We start from the raw sequence: 15,580 nt of genomic DNA, 5'->3' as shown, positions 1-15,580 counted from the left end.
TGGGTCGCAAAGGTCGGCCAGCATGGGTCGCAAAGGTCGGCCAGCATGGGTCGCAAAGGTCGGCCAGCATGGGTCGCAAAGGTCGGCCAGCATGGGTCGCAAAGGTCGGCCAGCATGGGTCGCAAAGGTCGGCCAGCATGGGTCGCAAAGGTCGGCCAGCATGGGTCGCAAAGGTCGGCCAGCATGGGTCGCAAAGGTCGGCCAGCATGGGTCGCAAAGGTCGGCCAGCATGGGTCGCAAAGGTCGGCCAGCATGGGTCGCAAAGGTCGGCCAGCATGGGTCGCAAAGGTCGGCCAGCATGGGTCGCAAAGGTCGGCCAGCATGGGTCGCAAAGGTCGGCCAGCATGGGTCGCAAAGGTCGGCCAGCATGGGTCGCAAAGGTCGGCCAGCATGGGTCGCAAAGGTCGGCCAGCATGGGTCGCAAAGGTCGGCCAGCATGGGTCGCAAAGGTCGGCCAGCATGGGTCGCAAAGGTCGGCCAGCATGGGTCGCAAAGGTCGGCCAGCATGGGTCGCAAAGGTCGGCCAGCATGGGTCGCAAAGGTCGGCCAGCTTGGGTCGCAAAGGTCGGCCAGCATGGGTCGCAAAGGTCGGCCAGCATGGGTCGCAAAGGTCGACCAGCATGGGTCGCAAAGGTTGACCAGCATGGGTCGCAAAGGTCGGCCAGCATGGGTCGCGAAGGTTGGCCAGCATGGGTCGGGAAGGTCAACGATTGGTAAAAGTGGGTCCCAGGAATAAAGTTTGAAAAACACTTGTAAATTAATCCTCAGGCTTAAAATGCTGCTTAACCTGCAACATTTCCCAGCTGTAATATAGTAACACCAATATCTCCTTTTAAATGAATGAAATTCCATTAATTAGCAAAAAAAGTAACGCAGGCAGTAATCACACTAATTCCGAAAAAGGGAAGGAACCAGTGGAATATGGGTCGTATAGGCCCATATCAGTATTGAACACGGACGTGAAAGTATTGGCTAAATTGTTGGGAGAGAGGATAGAGGAGTGTGTCCCCGGGGTGGTGGCAGAAGATCAAACAGGCTTCATGAAGGGCAGGCAGCTAGCGTGTAATATAAGACGGCTGTTGAATGTGGTGATGAATCCGTCGGGGGCTCTGGTACTGGAGGTGGTGGTGTCCATGGACGCGGAGAAGGCATTTGATCGGGTGGAGTGACGGTATTGTTCGAGGTTTTGGGAAGGTTTGGGTTTGGGCCAGGATTTGTGGCATGGGTACGGTTGCTGTATGTGGCACCAAGGACGAGGGTGAGGATGAATGATATGAGCTCACAAAGCTTTGACTTACACAGGGGTACGAGGCAGGAGTCCTGCTGTCATTGCTGCTGTTTGTGCTGGCCATAGAGCCACTGGCGATGGCTCTCAGGGGGTCGGCAGAGTGGCGGGGGATTATGAGGGGACAGAGGGAGCATCGGGTGTCGCTCTATGCCGATGACCTCTTGCTGTATGCTTCGGATCCGTTGGCGAGTATGGGAAGGATTATGGGCCTGCTGGCGAGGTTTGGAGGTTTCTCAGGGTACAAGCTGAATGTTGGAAAAGCAAGGTGTTCCCGGTGAATGAGCTGGCACAGCGGGCTAATTTAGGTGGGATGCCATTTACGGTAGTGAGGGATAGATTTAGGTATTTGGGGATTCAGGTAGCGAGGGAATGGATTGGGCTCCATAAGTGGAACCTAAAGAAGCTGGTGGAGGAGGTGAGGGAGGATCTTAAGAGGTGGGATACACTGCACTTAACGCTGGCAGGGAGGGTCCAAGTGTTGAAAATGAATATTCTGCCGAGGTTCTTGTTTATCTTTCAAGCTCTCCTGATCTTTATACCAAGGGCCTTTTTTCGGAAAGTGGACACGATCATTTCTGACTTTGTATGGGCGGGGAAGGTGCCGAGGGTGGGGAGGACCCTGCTACAGAGGCAGCAGGGGGGTTGCCGAACTTGCTTCATTATTATTGGGCGGCGAATGTGGACAACGTGCGGCGGTGGTGATAAGGAGAAGGGGTAGAGTGGGTTAGGATGAAGGAGGAATCTTGTAAGGGGTCTTGAGGGCTATGGTGACAGCAGCATTGCCAATGGCTCCGAGTAGGTATTCAAGGAGCCCGATGGTGCAGTCCACAGTGAAGATATGGAATCAGTTGAGGAGGCATTTTCGGGTGGAAGGGATGTCAGTGCTAACGCCGCTGTGCGAGAATGTTGGGTTTGAGCTGGGGGGGATGGATAGTGTATACAGGAGGTGGAGGGAAGTGGGGCTGGTCAAGGTGAGGGATCTGTATTTGGAGGAAGAGTTCGCCAGTCTGGAGGAGCTAAGGGAGAGGGTAGAGCTGCCGAGGGGGAGTGAGTTCAGCTATCTGCAGGTTAGGGACTTTGTGCAAAAGGTCTGGCGGGAGTTCCCTAGGTTGCCAGAATACATCCTGCTGGAGCGGCTGCTGCTCCCAGATGTGGAAGGGGAGGAAAGAACTGGGGATATATACAAGTGGCTGGGGGAGCAGGGAGGCGAGTGGGTGGTGAAGATCAAGGAGAAATGGGATGCGGAAGGGAGGAGAGATCAACTGGGGAGCTTGGAGTGAGGCACTGCGTAGGGTAAACGGGATCTCCTCATGTGCACAGATGAGCCTGATACAGATTAAGGTGGTGCACAGGGTGCATATGACTCAGGCGAGAATGAGTGGGTTCTTTCAGGGTATAACAGATGAGTGTGAGGTGTGGGCAGGGGCTAGCGAATCACGCGCACATGTTTTGGGGTTGCGAAAAATTGCGAAGATTCTGGGCGGGAGTGATCACAGTCTTAGCCAGGACTTGGAGGAGGAGGTAGATCCGGACCCTTTGGTGGCGATATTTAGGGTTTCAGAGAAGCCGGAGCTCATGGAGAGGGGGAAGGCCGATGTCTTGGCCTTCGCCTCTCTGATTGCACAGCGGCAAATTTTGCTGGAGTGGCGGTCGGCATTGCCACCGGGGGTAACGGCTTAGTGGGTGACCTGTACAACTTCCTGCGATTAGAGAAGATAAAGTATGTGTTAAGGGGCTCTTCAGGGGGGTTTGAGGAAAGGTGGGGGATGTGTGTCCTGTATACATGAAACAGGACAAATCCAACCCAGCCATTTACCGTCCCATCAGTCTACTCTCCATCATCAGCAACGTGATGGAAGCAGTCATCAACAGTGCTATCAAACTGCACTTTCTCAGCAATAACCTGCTCACGGACGCTCAGTTGGGGTTCCACCAGGTGACTCAGTCCTGACCTCATTGCAGCCTTGGTTCAAACATGGACAAATGAGCTGAATGCCAGAGGTGAGAGTGACTGCCCTTGACATCACAGCAGCATTTGACCGAGTATGGCATCAAAGAGCCCTCGCTAAACTGGAGTCAATGGGAATCAGTTTGGAATCATACCTGGCACAGAGGAAGATGGTTGTAGTGATTGGAGGTCAATCGTCTCAACTCCAGAACATCACTGCAGGATTTCCTCGGGGTAGTTTCGTAGGCCAACCATCTTCAGCGGCTTCATCAATGACCTCCCTTCCATCATAAGGTCATAAGTGGGGATGTTCGCAGATGACTGCACAATGGTCAGAACCATTTGCAGCTCCTCAGATAATGAAGCAGTTCATGTCCATATGCAGCAAAACCTGCACAATATTCAGGCTTGGGCTGACAAATGGAAAGTTGCATTCACACCACACAAGTGCCAGGCAATGACTATCTCCTATAAGAGAGGATCGAACCACCGCCCCTTGACATTCAATGTCATTCCCATAGCTGAATCCCCCACAATCAACATCCTGGGGGTTACCATTGATCAGAAACTGAATTGGACTAGCCATATTAATACTGTGGCTACCAAGGCAGGTCAAAGGCTAGGAATCCTACAGCGAGTAACTCACCTCCTGACCCCCCAAAGTCTGTCCACCATCTACAAGGTACAAGTCAGGAGTGTAATGGAAAAATCTTCACTTGCCTGGATGAGTGCAGCTCCAACAACACTGAAGAAGCTCGACACCATCCAGGACAAAGTAGCCCGTTTGATTGCTCCCCTTCCACAAACATTCAAACCCTCCACCACCGACGAACAGTGGCAACCATGTGTATCGTCTACAAGATGCACTGCAGTAATTCACCAAGGTTCCTTCGACAGCACCTTAAAAACCCACAACCACTACCAACTAGAAGGACAAGAGCAACAGATACCTGGGAACCCCACCACCTGGAGAGTTCCCTCGAAGTCAATCCCAACCTGACGTGGAAATATATTGTCGTTCCTTCACTGTCACTGGGGCAACATCCTGGAACTCCCTCCCTAACAGCACAGTGGATGTAACTACACCTCAACGATTGCAGTGGTACAAGAAGGCAATTCACCACCACCTTCTGAAGGGCAACTAGGGATGGGCAATAAATGCTGGCCTAATCTGCGATGGGCACATCCCGTAAATGAATTTTAAAAAGCATAAATTGGATTCTTAATGGTGGTAAGATGTGTGTGGGTTAAAAGACATCAAAGTGAACAAAGCAGTTTGAGAATACTCACAATTCAGTAAGATTTGGAAGCTTCTGTCCAAGGTTGTCTGGCTGAAAATAGGAAATAGTTGCAATTATTTTTAATCCTCGTAGTTTCTTTTTGGCAACTGTTCCAGGTTTAAACAACGAAAAGTCAAATTTTCAAAAAAATATGCCTTCATATTTTTGGTTCTAGGCATTACTGCAGAACATAACGAACATAATGAACCAATTCTGTAATGCAACAAATAGAGATCTAAGATTAAAGAACAAGGCACCTGTAAATGGTTCCTGGATACCGTCCTGCAGGATAAATTAAACTGTCCCATAATGCAATCTGCTCGTGCTGTTGAAGGCTAAAACATTTTCCCAAGATGGAACGTTTCACTGTCAGTGTGGTTCCTGTGCTCCTTAACTGAAATCATTATTATACAAAATGCTGAAACCTAAATACCAACAGCTCTTTTGCTATTTCTCCAAGGCCGAGCTACTGGGCTAACACCTCGCACTCAAAGGAATGGTAAGTGGCATATACAAAACCAGAAAAATACTACAAACAGACTGAGCTACAAAGGCTTGGGGCGCAATCTACCTGAATGGGGACAGAGTCCCATGGCGCGAGATTAGCCGGGTGTTTCCTGGCACTCAGAGCGTCGAGAAACACCCCACTATCTAACACCCCTCCGGGTAGACCGAGGGCCTCAGTGGGGAACACCCCAATGAGGCCACACTTAGCCCCGTTTTCTGCTCCGCTCGCCGGAACTCCTCAGTGCAGCGGGGGATCGGGGCACCATTTTAAAATGGCATCCTGATCTCTCAAGCCCCCAACAGGAACCCCAAAACCCCCAAGCTCCAACTCACAAAAGAAGGTCCCTGGGTCTCCTCTCACCGACTCAAGGGTATACCCCGGGCCGATCACCGCTGCGCCTTGGCAGTGCCAGACTGACACCCTGGTGACATTTCCAGGGTGCCAGGTGGGACAAACAATGCCAGGCTACCACCCTGCCTAGACGGCATGCATCTGGGGCATCCAATCCCCTGGGAGACCACCATGAGTGCCATTACGTCTGGTCCCTGTTTGTGGAACAGCGTTCACCTGAGATCTCCCAGACAAGGGAGTTAGATCCCACACCTTGGTTAGATCTCGGGAACACCTATTAGAGCGAGACTAGCTGTCTCACTCTAATACACAGATTTGCCAGAAAGTGATTCTACCCTAAATGTGCGGGATTCACATCCTGACAGCTCACAAGATTGTGTTTGATCTCACGAGGCGAGGCGAGCCGGGTAGATCCCAGAAGCGGGTTCTCCCAGCATCTACCGATCGCGTCGCGCAACGTTTCGAACACAACACGACTGGGCAACCGGTAGGTCCTGCCGTTGCTTTCTTTTCTCTACTTGTTTTTGTCAGGTGTAGTTTGAAATCAGCTACCTCAGCACAGACTGCAAAGTCAAAAGTGGAACCTCTTGGTATATATGACTCAGTTCCAATTTAAGACTTAACCATTTGCCACTAAATCTAATGAGTCTGCTATCACATACAAAACCACTTAAAAATTGCTTAGAAGCTTTTGAAACAACCTGTTATTTGATTTTTCAATTAAACTAGGTTGGGGGGAAAACAAACATACATACCAGTGTTGTTAATGAATTCATCTTCATGTAAAGGTGTTCCAAGTATTCGGAGCCACCATCTTTCAATAATTCAGGAGGAAATTTGCAAAGGCTCTTGTAATTAAGAAATAGTTTTCTGTGCTTCTCCCGCTTGGCCACCAAGATAGCTTTCCAAAGATCAGTGTTCATGATCAAACTGTCTTGGTGCCACATCAAAGATCCATGGTTTCCTGAGAAAAATATAGTCCAAGGTTAACCGAAAATAAAAGATCCCTGCTGCACTATCATTGAGCTTTGACTAATTAAAACTTGGAAAAATCTACAAGAAACATCATGATCTAAAAGCAAAAATCATGAAAAAAGTTTATATTCTTTTAAACCATGTTTATCTCTCTTTAATATGGCTAGAGTAACCAGCTGCATTATGTAACATGTAATTTCCTGGAGTCTCTAAAAAGTTAAACTGGTGGGGACCGGAGTTCGAATCCTTCCACGGCTAATGGTGGAATTTAAGGTCAATAAAATATCTGGAATTAAAAATCTAATGATGACCATGAAACCATTGTTGATTGTCGTTAAAACCCATCTGGTTCACTAATGTCCTTTAGGGAAAGTAATCTGCCATCCTTACTTGGTCTGGCCTACATGTGACTGCAGAACCACAGCAATGTGGTTGACCCGGGGATGCAGAGTGGTTAGCACTACTGCCTCACAGTGCCGAGGACCTGGGTTGGATCCCGGCCCCGGGTCACTGTCGGTGTGGAGTTTGCACATTCTCCCTTTCTGCGTGGATCTCAAACCAACAAAGATGTGCATGGTAGGTGGATTGGCCACTCTAAATTGCCCCTTAATTGGAAAAAAAAGAATTGGGTACTCTAAATTTATTTTTTTAAAAGCAAAGTGGTTGATTCTTAAATCCCTCTGAAATGCCGAGCAAGCCACTCAGTCGTATTCAGTCACTACAAAAGCACACCTCAGGGACTGTAGCGGTTCAAGAAGGCAACTCACCACCACCTTCTGAAGGGCAACTAAGGATTGGCAATAAATTCTGGCCTCGCCAGCGACGCCCACATCCCGTAAAATGATTTTTTTAAAAATAACATGTTGATACAAAATGATGGGCAGGGTTGAACCTAGTATTAACTTGGATGACCAGCAGAAATCCAGGAATCGAGACTAGAGATAATCCATACAAGAACTAGGCCTGTCAGCTACACAACCATGGCCTGAAGAAATATCAATCCCACACCATTATATTTAGTCTTTCAGTCTTAAAATTTAAGATTCACCTCATTTAACTACCATCCGTGCGTCAAAAACGGGGTAGATTTGTTTGTAATATCACTGCAAAAATAAGGGGAAATCTTACACTAATTAGGTTTTCTGCCACCTTTTAAACTGGTATTAGATTGAATCTGCTCAGAGCAGGACCTGACAACAAACAGCCTTCGGGGCGGAAATGTGAGATTCTACTGGTGAGGGAAGGATCTTCAAATTTCTTCAAGTTTCTTTTGTGAACAATTATCAATTAGCACGTTTTAAAAGTTTTTCTGTCAAATGTAACACTAGCTTTTAACCAAGACACGGCGTGAAATTATCCAGTTTGGCTCTTTTAAACAGTCATTTTAAATCAGGTTGCTCACAGATGGAGGTCAAGATACCTTATTAAAGACGCTTTTGTTTTCAGTTGTAGCAACCCAAGTGTACGAGTTTGTCACTCTTATCAGAGAATACTTTATAACGCAGAGAAGAAAGATACAACTGTGTCAATTACACTGCCCAACTAGTTGGCTCATAGCAATAAGACAACTGTAATTTGACCGGTGTCATTTCAAACCTATTTTAGGTGCAATTTCACTATTCTACCCCATCCTGTCATGTTTCAAAATCTGCAATGGAGGAAGCTTTGCCATTTTTACCTATACTCATACGACAAAAATGCATTATGAGAAACAGATTATAAAGCATGCTCACTGAGGGTGGATTTTTATAAAACACTCAAAGGAAAAACTGCAATGGGTAAGACCCAAAGAATTACTTTGTTTCCTTTACACGTGGAAATCTGGTCATAATGTTAAGGGACCTCTGAACAAGTGAAACTGGAGGACACATGAGAATCAGAGGCACCGCCAGGTTTGTGGAAAGATATTCATTCTGACACGAGAGTTTGACTGACAGGCACAAAGGATTGCAGAAACTTGGGCACACTAGTTACACGAGTAACTCACTTCTACCCAAAATCCCATGATCTTTTAAGCCACATAATTGGTTTGAGGCAGAAACCATTAACTTAATGCCCATACAAAGAGGAAGTATAATTTTAGGGTGCATGGCAGCTTTTAATCAGGCCGCATACTCAGTGTCATGATATCCACATTAACATATCATGATGCAATCACACACACACACTGATGGACAGGTAGATGGACCAACCAATACACACATCACAGCCAATCACCAGTGAGAGCACAAGCACTATAAAACAGGGAACACCACAGTTCCCGCTCATTCTACCAGGAGATAGCTCAGAGCACACAGCGTGCCACTCAGACATACACCATGTGCTGAGTGCCTCACTAAGATAGTGCTAGGGCTGGGTCCACAGGTTAGCTGGTAAAGTACGAACCACAGCCAGAAGTTAATAGTTATTATTGTACAGAATAATAAAACAGAGTTGTACCATCTACAACCGTGTTGGTTTGTTTGTGTATCGGAACACCCAACATGACAGTAGGGTGGAAGGAAACAGTTTACATAGAATATCTAGCACAGAAACAGATCTGTCAACCCAAATAGTCTGTGCTGTTCATGTCCCTCTCAACTCATCTCTTTTCATTCCATCCACCTCACCAGACTTTCAGCAAATTCTTTGATTCCCTTTTCTTCCCTATACTCATCTAGTATTTCATGTTGAAAGCATTTAAACATCTACCTCAGCCACTTCCTGGTGTTAGCGAGTTCCACATTTCAACCAGAGTAAATAAATATCTCTGTTTCATTTGTCTTGCACTCAAGAGCTCCTAGTTCTGTGTTGTTCCATAAGTGGAAGCATTCACTCCATTTATACTTTTGCAATGCATTCATCTTTTTTTAAATAAACTTAGAGTACCCAATTATTTTTTATTCCAATTAAAGGGCAATTTAGCATAGCCAATCCACCTAACCAGCACATCTTTGGGTTGTGGGGTGAAACCCACACAGACGCATTCATCATTTTTAACAATCTCTATCAGATCACTTTTAAATCGTCTATTTTCTAAAGAAAAAAGAAGTCCCAACCCGGTCAATCTTTCCCAATAATCATAACTTTTTACTCCCGGGTCATCCTTGTAATGTTTTTTAGACTTTCTTCAGTGCTTCTATGTCCGTTTTAATAACATGCAGAACAGATCTGTGCACAATTCTCCAAATGTGGTCTTACCAGAAGCCTTCATCCTTCACTACGTTTGAATGCTATACACCGAGAAATAAATCCTCGTGCTTTGTTGATCTGTGATTCTATATATAATGATTTGTTCACCTGTATCTCTTCAACCCCATTTGGTTTCTTATTTCCCAAAGTACAGTACTTCACATTTAGCGGTGTTAAATCTTATTTGCTACATAATCGCAATCTGTAAGTATTCTGAGGCAGCACGGTGGCACAGTGGGTAGCACTGTGGTTTCACAGCTCCAGGGTCCCAGGTTCAATTTCCTGCTTGGGTCACTGTCTGTGTGGAGTCTGCACGTTCTCCCCGTGTCTGCGTGGGTTTCCTCCCACAAGTCCCGAAAGACGTGCTGTTAGGGAATTTGGACATTCTCCCTCTGTTTACCCAAACAGGTGCCGGAATGTGGTGACTAGGGGTTTTTCACAGTAACTTCATTGAAGTGTTAATGTAAGCCTACTTGTGACAATAAAGATTTTTTTTTTTAATGATTTTTTTCTATGTTGTATTCTTCAGGTGTTAGCTTATACTCAATTCAATAGCATCTGCAAATATTTTGATAAGAGTTACTTGTTCCTAAATCCAAATCATTAATGTAGGTAATGAGTAACAGGCGGTTCCTTCAATCCAAAATAACTACCCTTTAAACCTACTCTCTATCTTTATAATTCACCTTTCAGCTATATTGTGCATGCTTTAATTATAATCTTCCAGAGTTCTCAAGATTCAGGAGTAGTCCCTCGAGATTGGAAAATTGCACGTCACTCCACTTTTTAAGAAAGGTGAATAGGGGAGACCAAGGAATTATACTAGTTAGCCTAACATCTGTGGTGGGAAATTGTTGGAGTCTATAATCAAGGATGGTGTAACTAAACACCTTGAAAATTTTTGGTTGATCAGGGAGAGCAAGTATGGATTTGTGAAGGGAAGGTCATGTCTGACTAATCTTACTGACATTTTTGAAGAGGTGACTTAGGTAGTACACAGGGGAATGTTTATGGATGTTATTTATATGGACTTCCAGAAAGCATTTGATAAAAGACCCACACAAGAGACAGTTAACTAAGGTGGAAGTCCACAGAGTTGAGGGCAAATTATTGACATGGTTTGGAAATTGGTTGAGTGGCAGGTGACAGAAAGTGGGGATAATGGGTAATTACTCTAATTGGCAGGGTACCACAAGGATCTGTGTTGGGGCCTCAATTATTTTATTTATTTATTTAAATATTGTACTGAGGCATTTATACAAACAACAAACACACAAATAAGAGCAACATCAAACTTGAACAGCTAATAAATAGCCAACACCCACACCTCCCCATTTTAACCCCCTTATCCTCCCCTCTCTCTGCTGACACCTCAAATCTCCTTGAAGAAGTCGATGAACGGCTTCCACCTCCGGGCGAACCCATCAACCGACCCTCTCACGACAAAATTAATCTTTTCCAACCTCAGGAATTCCACCAGGTCACTCACCCACACCCCGCTTTGGATGGCTCCCAGTCCCTCCACCCAAGCAAAATCAGTCTCTGGGCTATCAGGGAGCCAAAGGCCAAAGCATCAGCCTCTCTCACCCCTGGACTCCTGGGTCTTCCGACACCCCAAATATCGCTACTTCCAGGCTCGGGATCACCATTACCCCAACAGCCCGGACATTACGTCTGCAAACACCTGCCAGAACCCCTTCAGTTTTGGACATGCCGGCCTCCCCGCGCACCGTCCACACATATCCTCTACTCCCTCAAAGAAGCTGCTTATCCAAGCCACCATCATATGCCTGTGAGCTACTTTGAACTGAATACGGCTGAGCCTTGCATGACAAGGACGCATTCATTCTCCACAGAGCTTCTTCTCACGTCCTGGCCTCCACCTACCCACCCCAACTCCTCCTCCTACCCACCCCAACTCCTCCTCCTATTTCTTCTTAACATTTCCTGGGTCCTCAATTATTCACATTATTCATTAATGACTTCGATGAAGTCATATATCAAAATTTGGATTTGATACAAAGGTAGGTGGCATTGTAGACAGCCTAGATGATAGCATAAAATTGCACGGAGATATTGACAGACTTGATGAATGGGCAAAATTGTGGCAGATGGAATTTAATGTAAGCAAGTGTGAGGTTATCCATTTTGGACCAAAAAAGGAAAGAGCAGAGTGCTTTCTAAATGGAACAAGATTAGTGGATGTCCAAAGAGACTTTTGGGTTCAGGTGCATATGTCCTTAAAATGCCAAGCACAAATGCAGAAAATAATCATAAAAGCTAATGGAATGCTAACCTTTGTATCGAGAGGATTGGAATATAAATACACAGGGGTTATAAGCTGTACAAAACCCTGGTTAGACCCCACTTGGAGTACTGTTAGCAGTTCTGGGCCCCACACCTTAGGAAGGATATTTTGGCCTTGGAGAGTGTGCAACGTAAGTTTACAAAAATGATACTTAGATTACATGGGTTAGAGATATAGAATCATATAGAATCACTATGGTGCAGGAGGCCATTCGGCCCATCAAGTCTGCACGTACCCTCTGAACGAGCATCCTACCTCGCCACACTCCCCCGTAAACCCATAACCCCACCCAATCTTTGAGCACAAAGGGACAATTTACCAAGGTCAATCCACTTTATCTTTGGACTGTTGGAGGAAACCGGAGCACCCAGAGGAAACCCACACAGACACGGGGAGAAGGTGCAAACTCCACAGTTACCCAAGATCGGAATTGATTCCGGGTCCCTGGCGCTGTGTGGCAGCAGTGCTAACCACTGTCACCTTAAATTCAAACTAGACCTGATTTTGTTAGAATTTAGAAGGTTATGGGGTGATCTGCAAAATATTCAAGATTTTATCAGGGAAAAACAGGGGAGATAAACCACTGGAGGGAGATTCTAAAACTAGGGGTCATAGTTTAAAAATTAAGGCTAGACCATTCAGGAGCGATGTTAGGAAGCACTTCCTCACTCAAAGGGTACAGTAAGAAGTCTTACAACATCCGGTTGAAGTCCAACAGGTTTGTTCCGAATCACTACCTTTCGAAGCGCAGCTCCTTCATCACTCACCTGATGAAGGAGCTGCACTCCAAAAGCTAGGGATTTGAAACAAACCTGTTGGACTTAAAGCTGGTGTTGCAAAACCTCTTACTGTGCCCACCCCAGTCCAACACCAGCATCTCCACATCATCACTCAAAGGGTGGTAGAGGTTTGTAATTCTCTCCCACAGTCAGTAGATGGATTTTTGTTAAGCAAAGATATTAAGGGATAAGGGCCAAAGGCAGGTATATGGAGTTAGGTCACAGATCAGCCATGATCACATTAAATGGCAAGTCAGGCTTGAGGGGCTGAGGGACCTACTGTTCCTGTGTTCTTGGACTCCAAGCGCCCTAACCTTCGTCATAAGCCGGCAAAGTAGTTTTATTATGGGCCGCAGACTCATCTCCCCCTCCCAACAAGGAAGTTAAAAACAATGGATGTTGCTGAAAAGAGAAACATCGCCAAAGGAGAAAAGTGGTGCGATGTGCTGCAATGGTCTGAAATCTGGCATCCCTGTGTTATGTCTTGATGGGTGAGAGATAAGAGGCATCGACAGCATCTCTGCCTTCAGCAAAATTCAATTCCGCACTGCCAGGGCACCTTTCGACCAAGGCAAAGCAAAACCCCAAAGTAAACCTACACAACAGCAAGGACTGTCCTTCAAATGTTGGAAGCGCTTGGGGGACTTGATCACCATTGGATTGACGATGTGGGTGCCCAGGGGAGGGGTTGGCCTCGTGGTGTTCATGATAAATCCGAGTTTATTCTTTAAGCGGCAGGTCCTCAAGAGACAAAAAAGGCTGCTTACTGGCAGGTCACACAATACAACATGGTTGGCTGCAGATAGATAAATACCTCCTGGAGCTCGGAGAGGTGCCCAACGATGGGGAAGCACTGCGGCCTGGGGTGGGGACGGGACAACCACAAAGCGGCGGGCGGGGCCGAGCCCGGGGCTCCCTCTATCCCGCTCTCTCCCGGGACATTTTAAAGTGCGCCGACAAACGGCTCCATTTGCACCAACTTGACCCTTCACGTTTGAACCCAGCGCCAGCAACAAACCCGCTCCCCATTCGTTCACTCGCACCCGCCGGCCGCCAATCGACTGCCAGCGCCGCGGTCCTGGCCAATCATCTGCAGGGGCAGCAAGAGGCCTCCCGATTGGGCGAGATCTCGCCGAGCATGCTGGGAGTTGTAGTCAGGTCTTGAACCTCCTCTCCCTTCCACATACACACATTGAAATGAAATGAAAATCGCTTATTGTCACAAATAATCTTCAAGTGAAGTTACTGTGAAAAGCCCCTAGTCGCCACATTCCGGCGCCTGTTTGGGGGGGCTGATATGGGAATTGAACCGTGCTGCTGGCCTGCTTTGGTCTGCTTTAAAAGCTAGCTCTTTAACCCTGTGCTAAACCAGCCCCACTCACTGCACCCCAGCTTCTTCTGATCCATCTCCCCTATCTTTCCTTCCACCCCCAGCTCTGCAGGCTCCCCCTCACAGTCGGTTCAGGTGCCACCTCAGAGACTTGAGCTGTTAAATCTGACCTGATACTCCCCAGCACTGCACCGAGGGAGCACTGCACTGTTGGAGGTGCTGTCTTTCAGATGAGATGTGAAGCGGAGGCCCAGCTTGCCCCCTCTCTCGAGTAGACCCAAAATGTCCCACGGTTGCTATTTTGAAGAACAGCAGCCCCATTGCTGAGACTTGAGCAGATAAATGTGGGCCGATACTCCCCAGCACTACACCGAGGGAGCGCGACACTGTTGGAGGTGCTGTCTTTCAGATGAAATGTGAAGCGGAGGCCCAGCCTGCCCTCGCAGGTGGACCCAAAAGGTGTTGGGTCGAAGAAGAACAGAATAGATTTTACACTTGCTCTAAGCACAAAGAATGTCCATGAGCAAATCAACCATAAAAGGGCTAATGCTTCTCTAACTTACATTCTAAACCTCAATTTGTAGGAACACATTTTTGACAAAGGTTTTTGCCAGACTGGCAACATTGCAATGTGACATCCAACATCGAAAAAATATGAGAATATTTCCTTGGGAATAGAGGGTCAGTAGCAAAAAGTAATCTATGTCACTCGCAAGATACGTAAGAATTGGTAAATCTATAAAATCTCTGCGAGTAATTTCATTTAGGGGCGACTTGCTGATGATGGTGGACAGGATAAATCGATGAGTTAAAAGCAGTTATACTGCCCCCTGGTGGCTATCACAATCCAAAATATATCCAGGGACATCTCATAGAATTCACAGTGCAGAAGAATGTAATTCGGTCCATCGGGTCTGCACTGGCCCTTGGAAAGAGCACTGTACTTAAGCTCACGCCTCCACGCTATTCCCGTAACCTAGTAACCCCATCTAACCTTTCTGACACTAAGTGACAATTTGTGATGGCCATCACAATCCAAAATACATCCAGGGACATCTCATAGAATCATAGAATTCACAATGCAGAAGAATGTAATTCGGCCATCGGGTCTGCACTGGCCCTTGGAAAGAGCACTGTACTTAAGCTCATGCCTCCACCCTATTCCCATAACCTAGTAACTCCACCTAACCTTTCTGACACTAAGGGGCAATTTATCATGGCCAAGCCACCTACCCCCCACATCTTTCGACTGTGGGAGGAAACCGGAGCACCCGGAGGAAACCAACGCAGACACTGGGTGAAAGCGCAAACACCACACAGTCACCTGAGGCAGGAATTGAACCCGGGACCCTGCAGCTAACCACTGTGCCACCGTGCCGCCACTATGCTGAATTAGCTGCTCACCGATAGGAAATTGTGAAGGGCACCTCAATGCCTGGAGCAAAGTCAAAACAAAATTAAACAGGATGCCCTTGCTGTGCATAGATTAGCTACTACATCTCTCTCCATGACAACAGTGATTGCATTTTAGAAAGTACTGTAAGATGGGGAGGCAGTGGCGTAGGGGTATTGTCGCTGGACTGGTGATCCAGAGACCAAGAGGAATACTCTAGGGACCCGGGTTATGAAACCCGCCACAGCA

General features: G+C 46.8%; 1 protein-coding gene across 4 annotated transcripts in view; it reads right to left on the bottom strand.

Annotated features, from left to right (window-relative positions):
- The window catches only part of lrrc28 (leucine rich repeat containing 28), a 97,055-nt gene extending 83,454 nt beyond the window's left edge, over nt 1–13,601 (bottom strand). For 3 of the 4 annotated variants that reach the window (XM_072470784.1, XM_072470785.1, XM_072470786.1), the window contains exons 1-3: nt 13,423–13,600; nt 6,131–6,339; nt 4,527–4,567 (exon numbers count right to left, since the gene is read on the bottom strand). In XM_072470784.1, the coding sequence (XP_072326885.1) occupies nt 4,527–4,567; nt 6,131–6,322 (233 nt within the window). In that variant the 5' untranslated portion in view covers nt 6,323–6,339; nt 13,423–13,600. Of the gene's footprint in view, nt 1–4,526; nt 4,568–6,130; nt 6,340–13,422 lie in introns of all 4 variants that reach the window. The other variant, XM_072470788.1, reaches the window with a different exon arrangement.
- Between the last annotated feature and the right edge of the window lie 1,979 nt (nt 13,602–15,580).

The sequence above is a fragment of the Scyliorhinus torazame genome, chromosome 12 (assembly GCF_047496885.1).
Source record: "Scyliorhinus torazame isolate Kashiwa2021f chromosome 12, sScyTor2.1, whole genome shotgun sequence".
Taxonomy (NCBI): domain Eukaryota; kingdom Metazoa; phylum Chordata; class Chondrichthyes; order Carcharhiniformes; family Scyliorhinidae; genus Scyliorhinus; species Scyliorhinus torazame.
The sequence above is the reverse complement of the archived record's forward strand: the minus strand, read 5'-3'. Positions and strand labels throughout refer to the sequence as shown.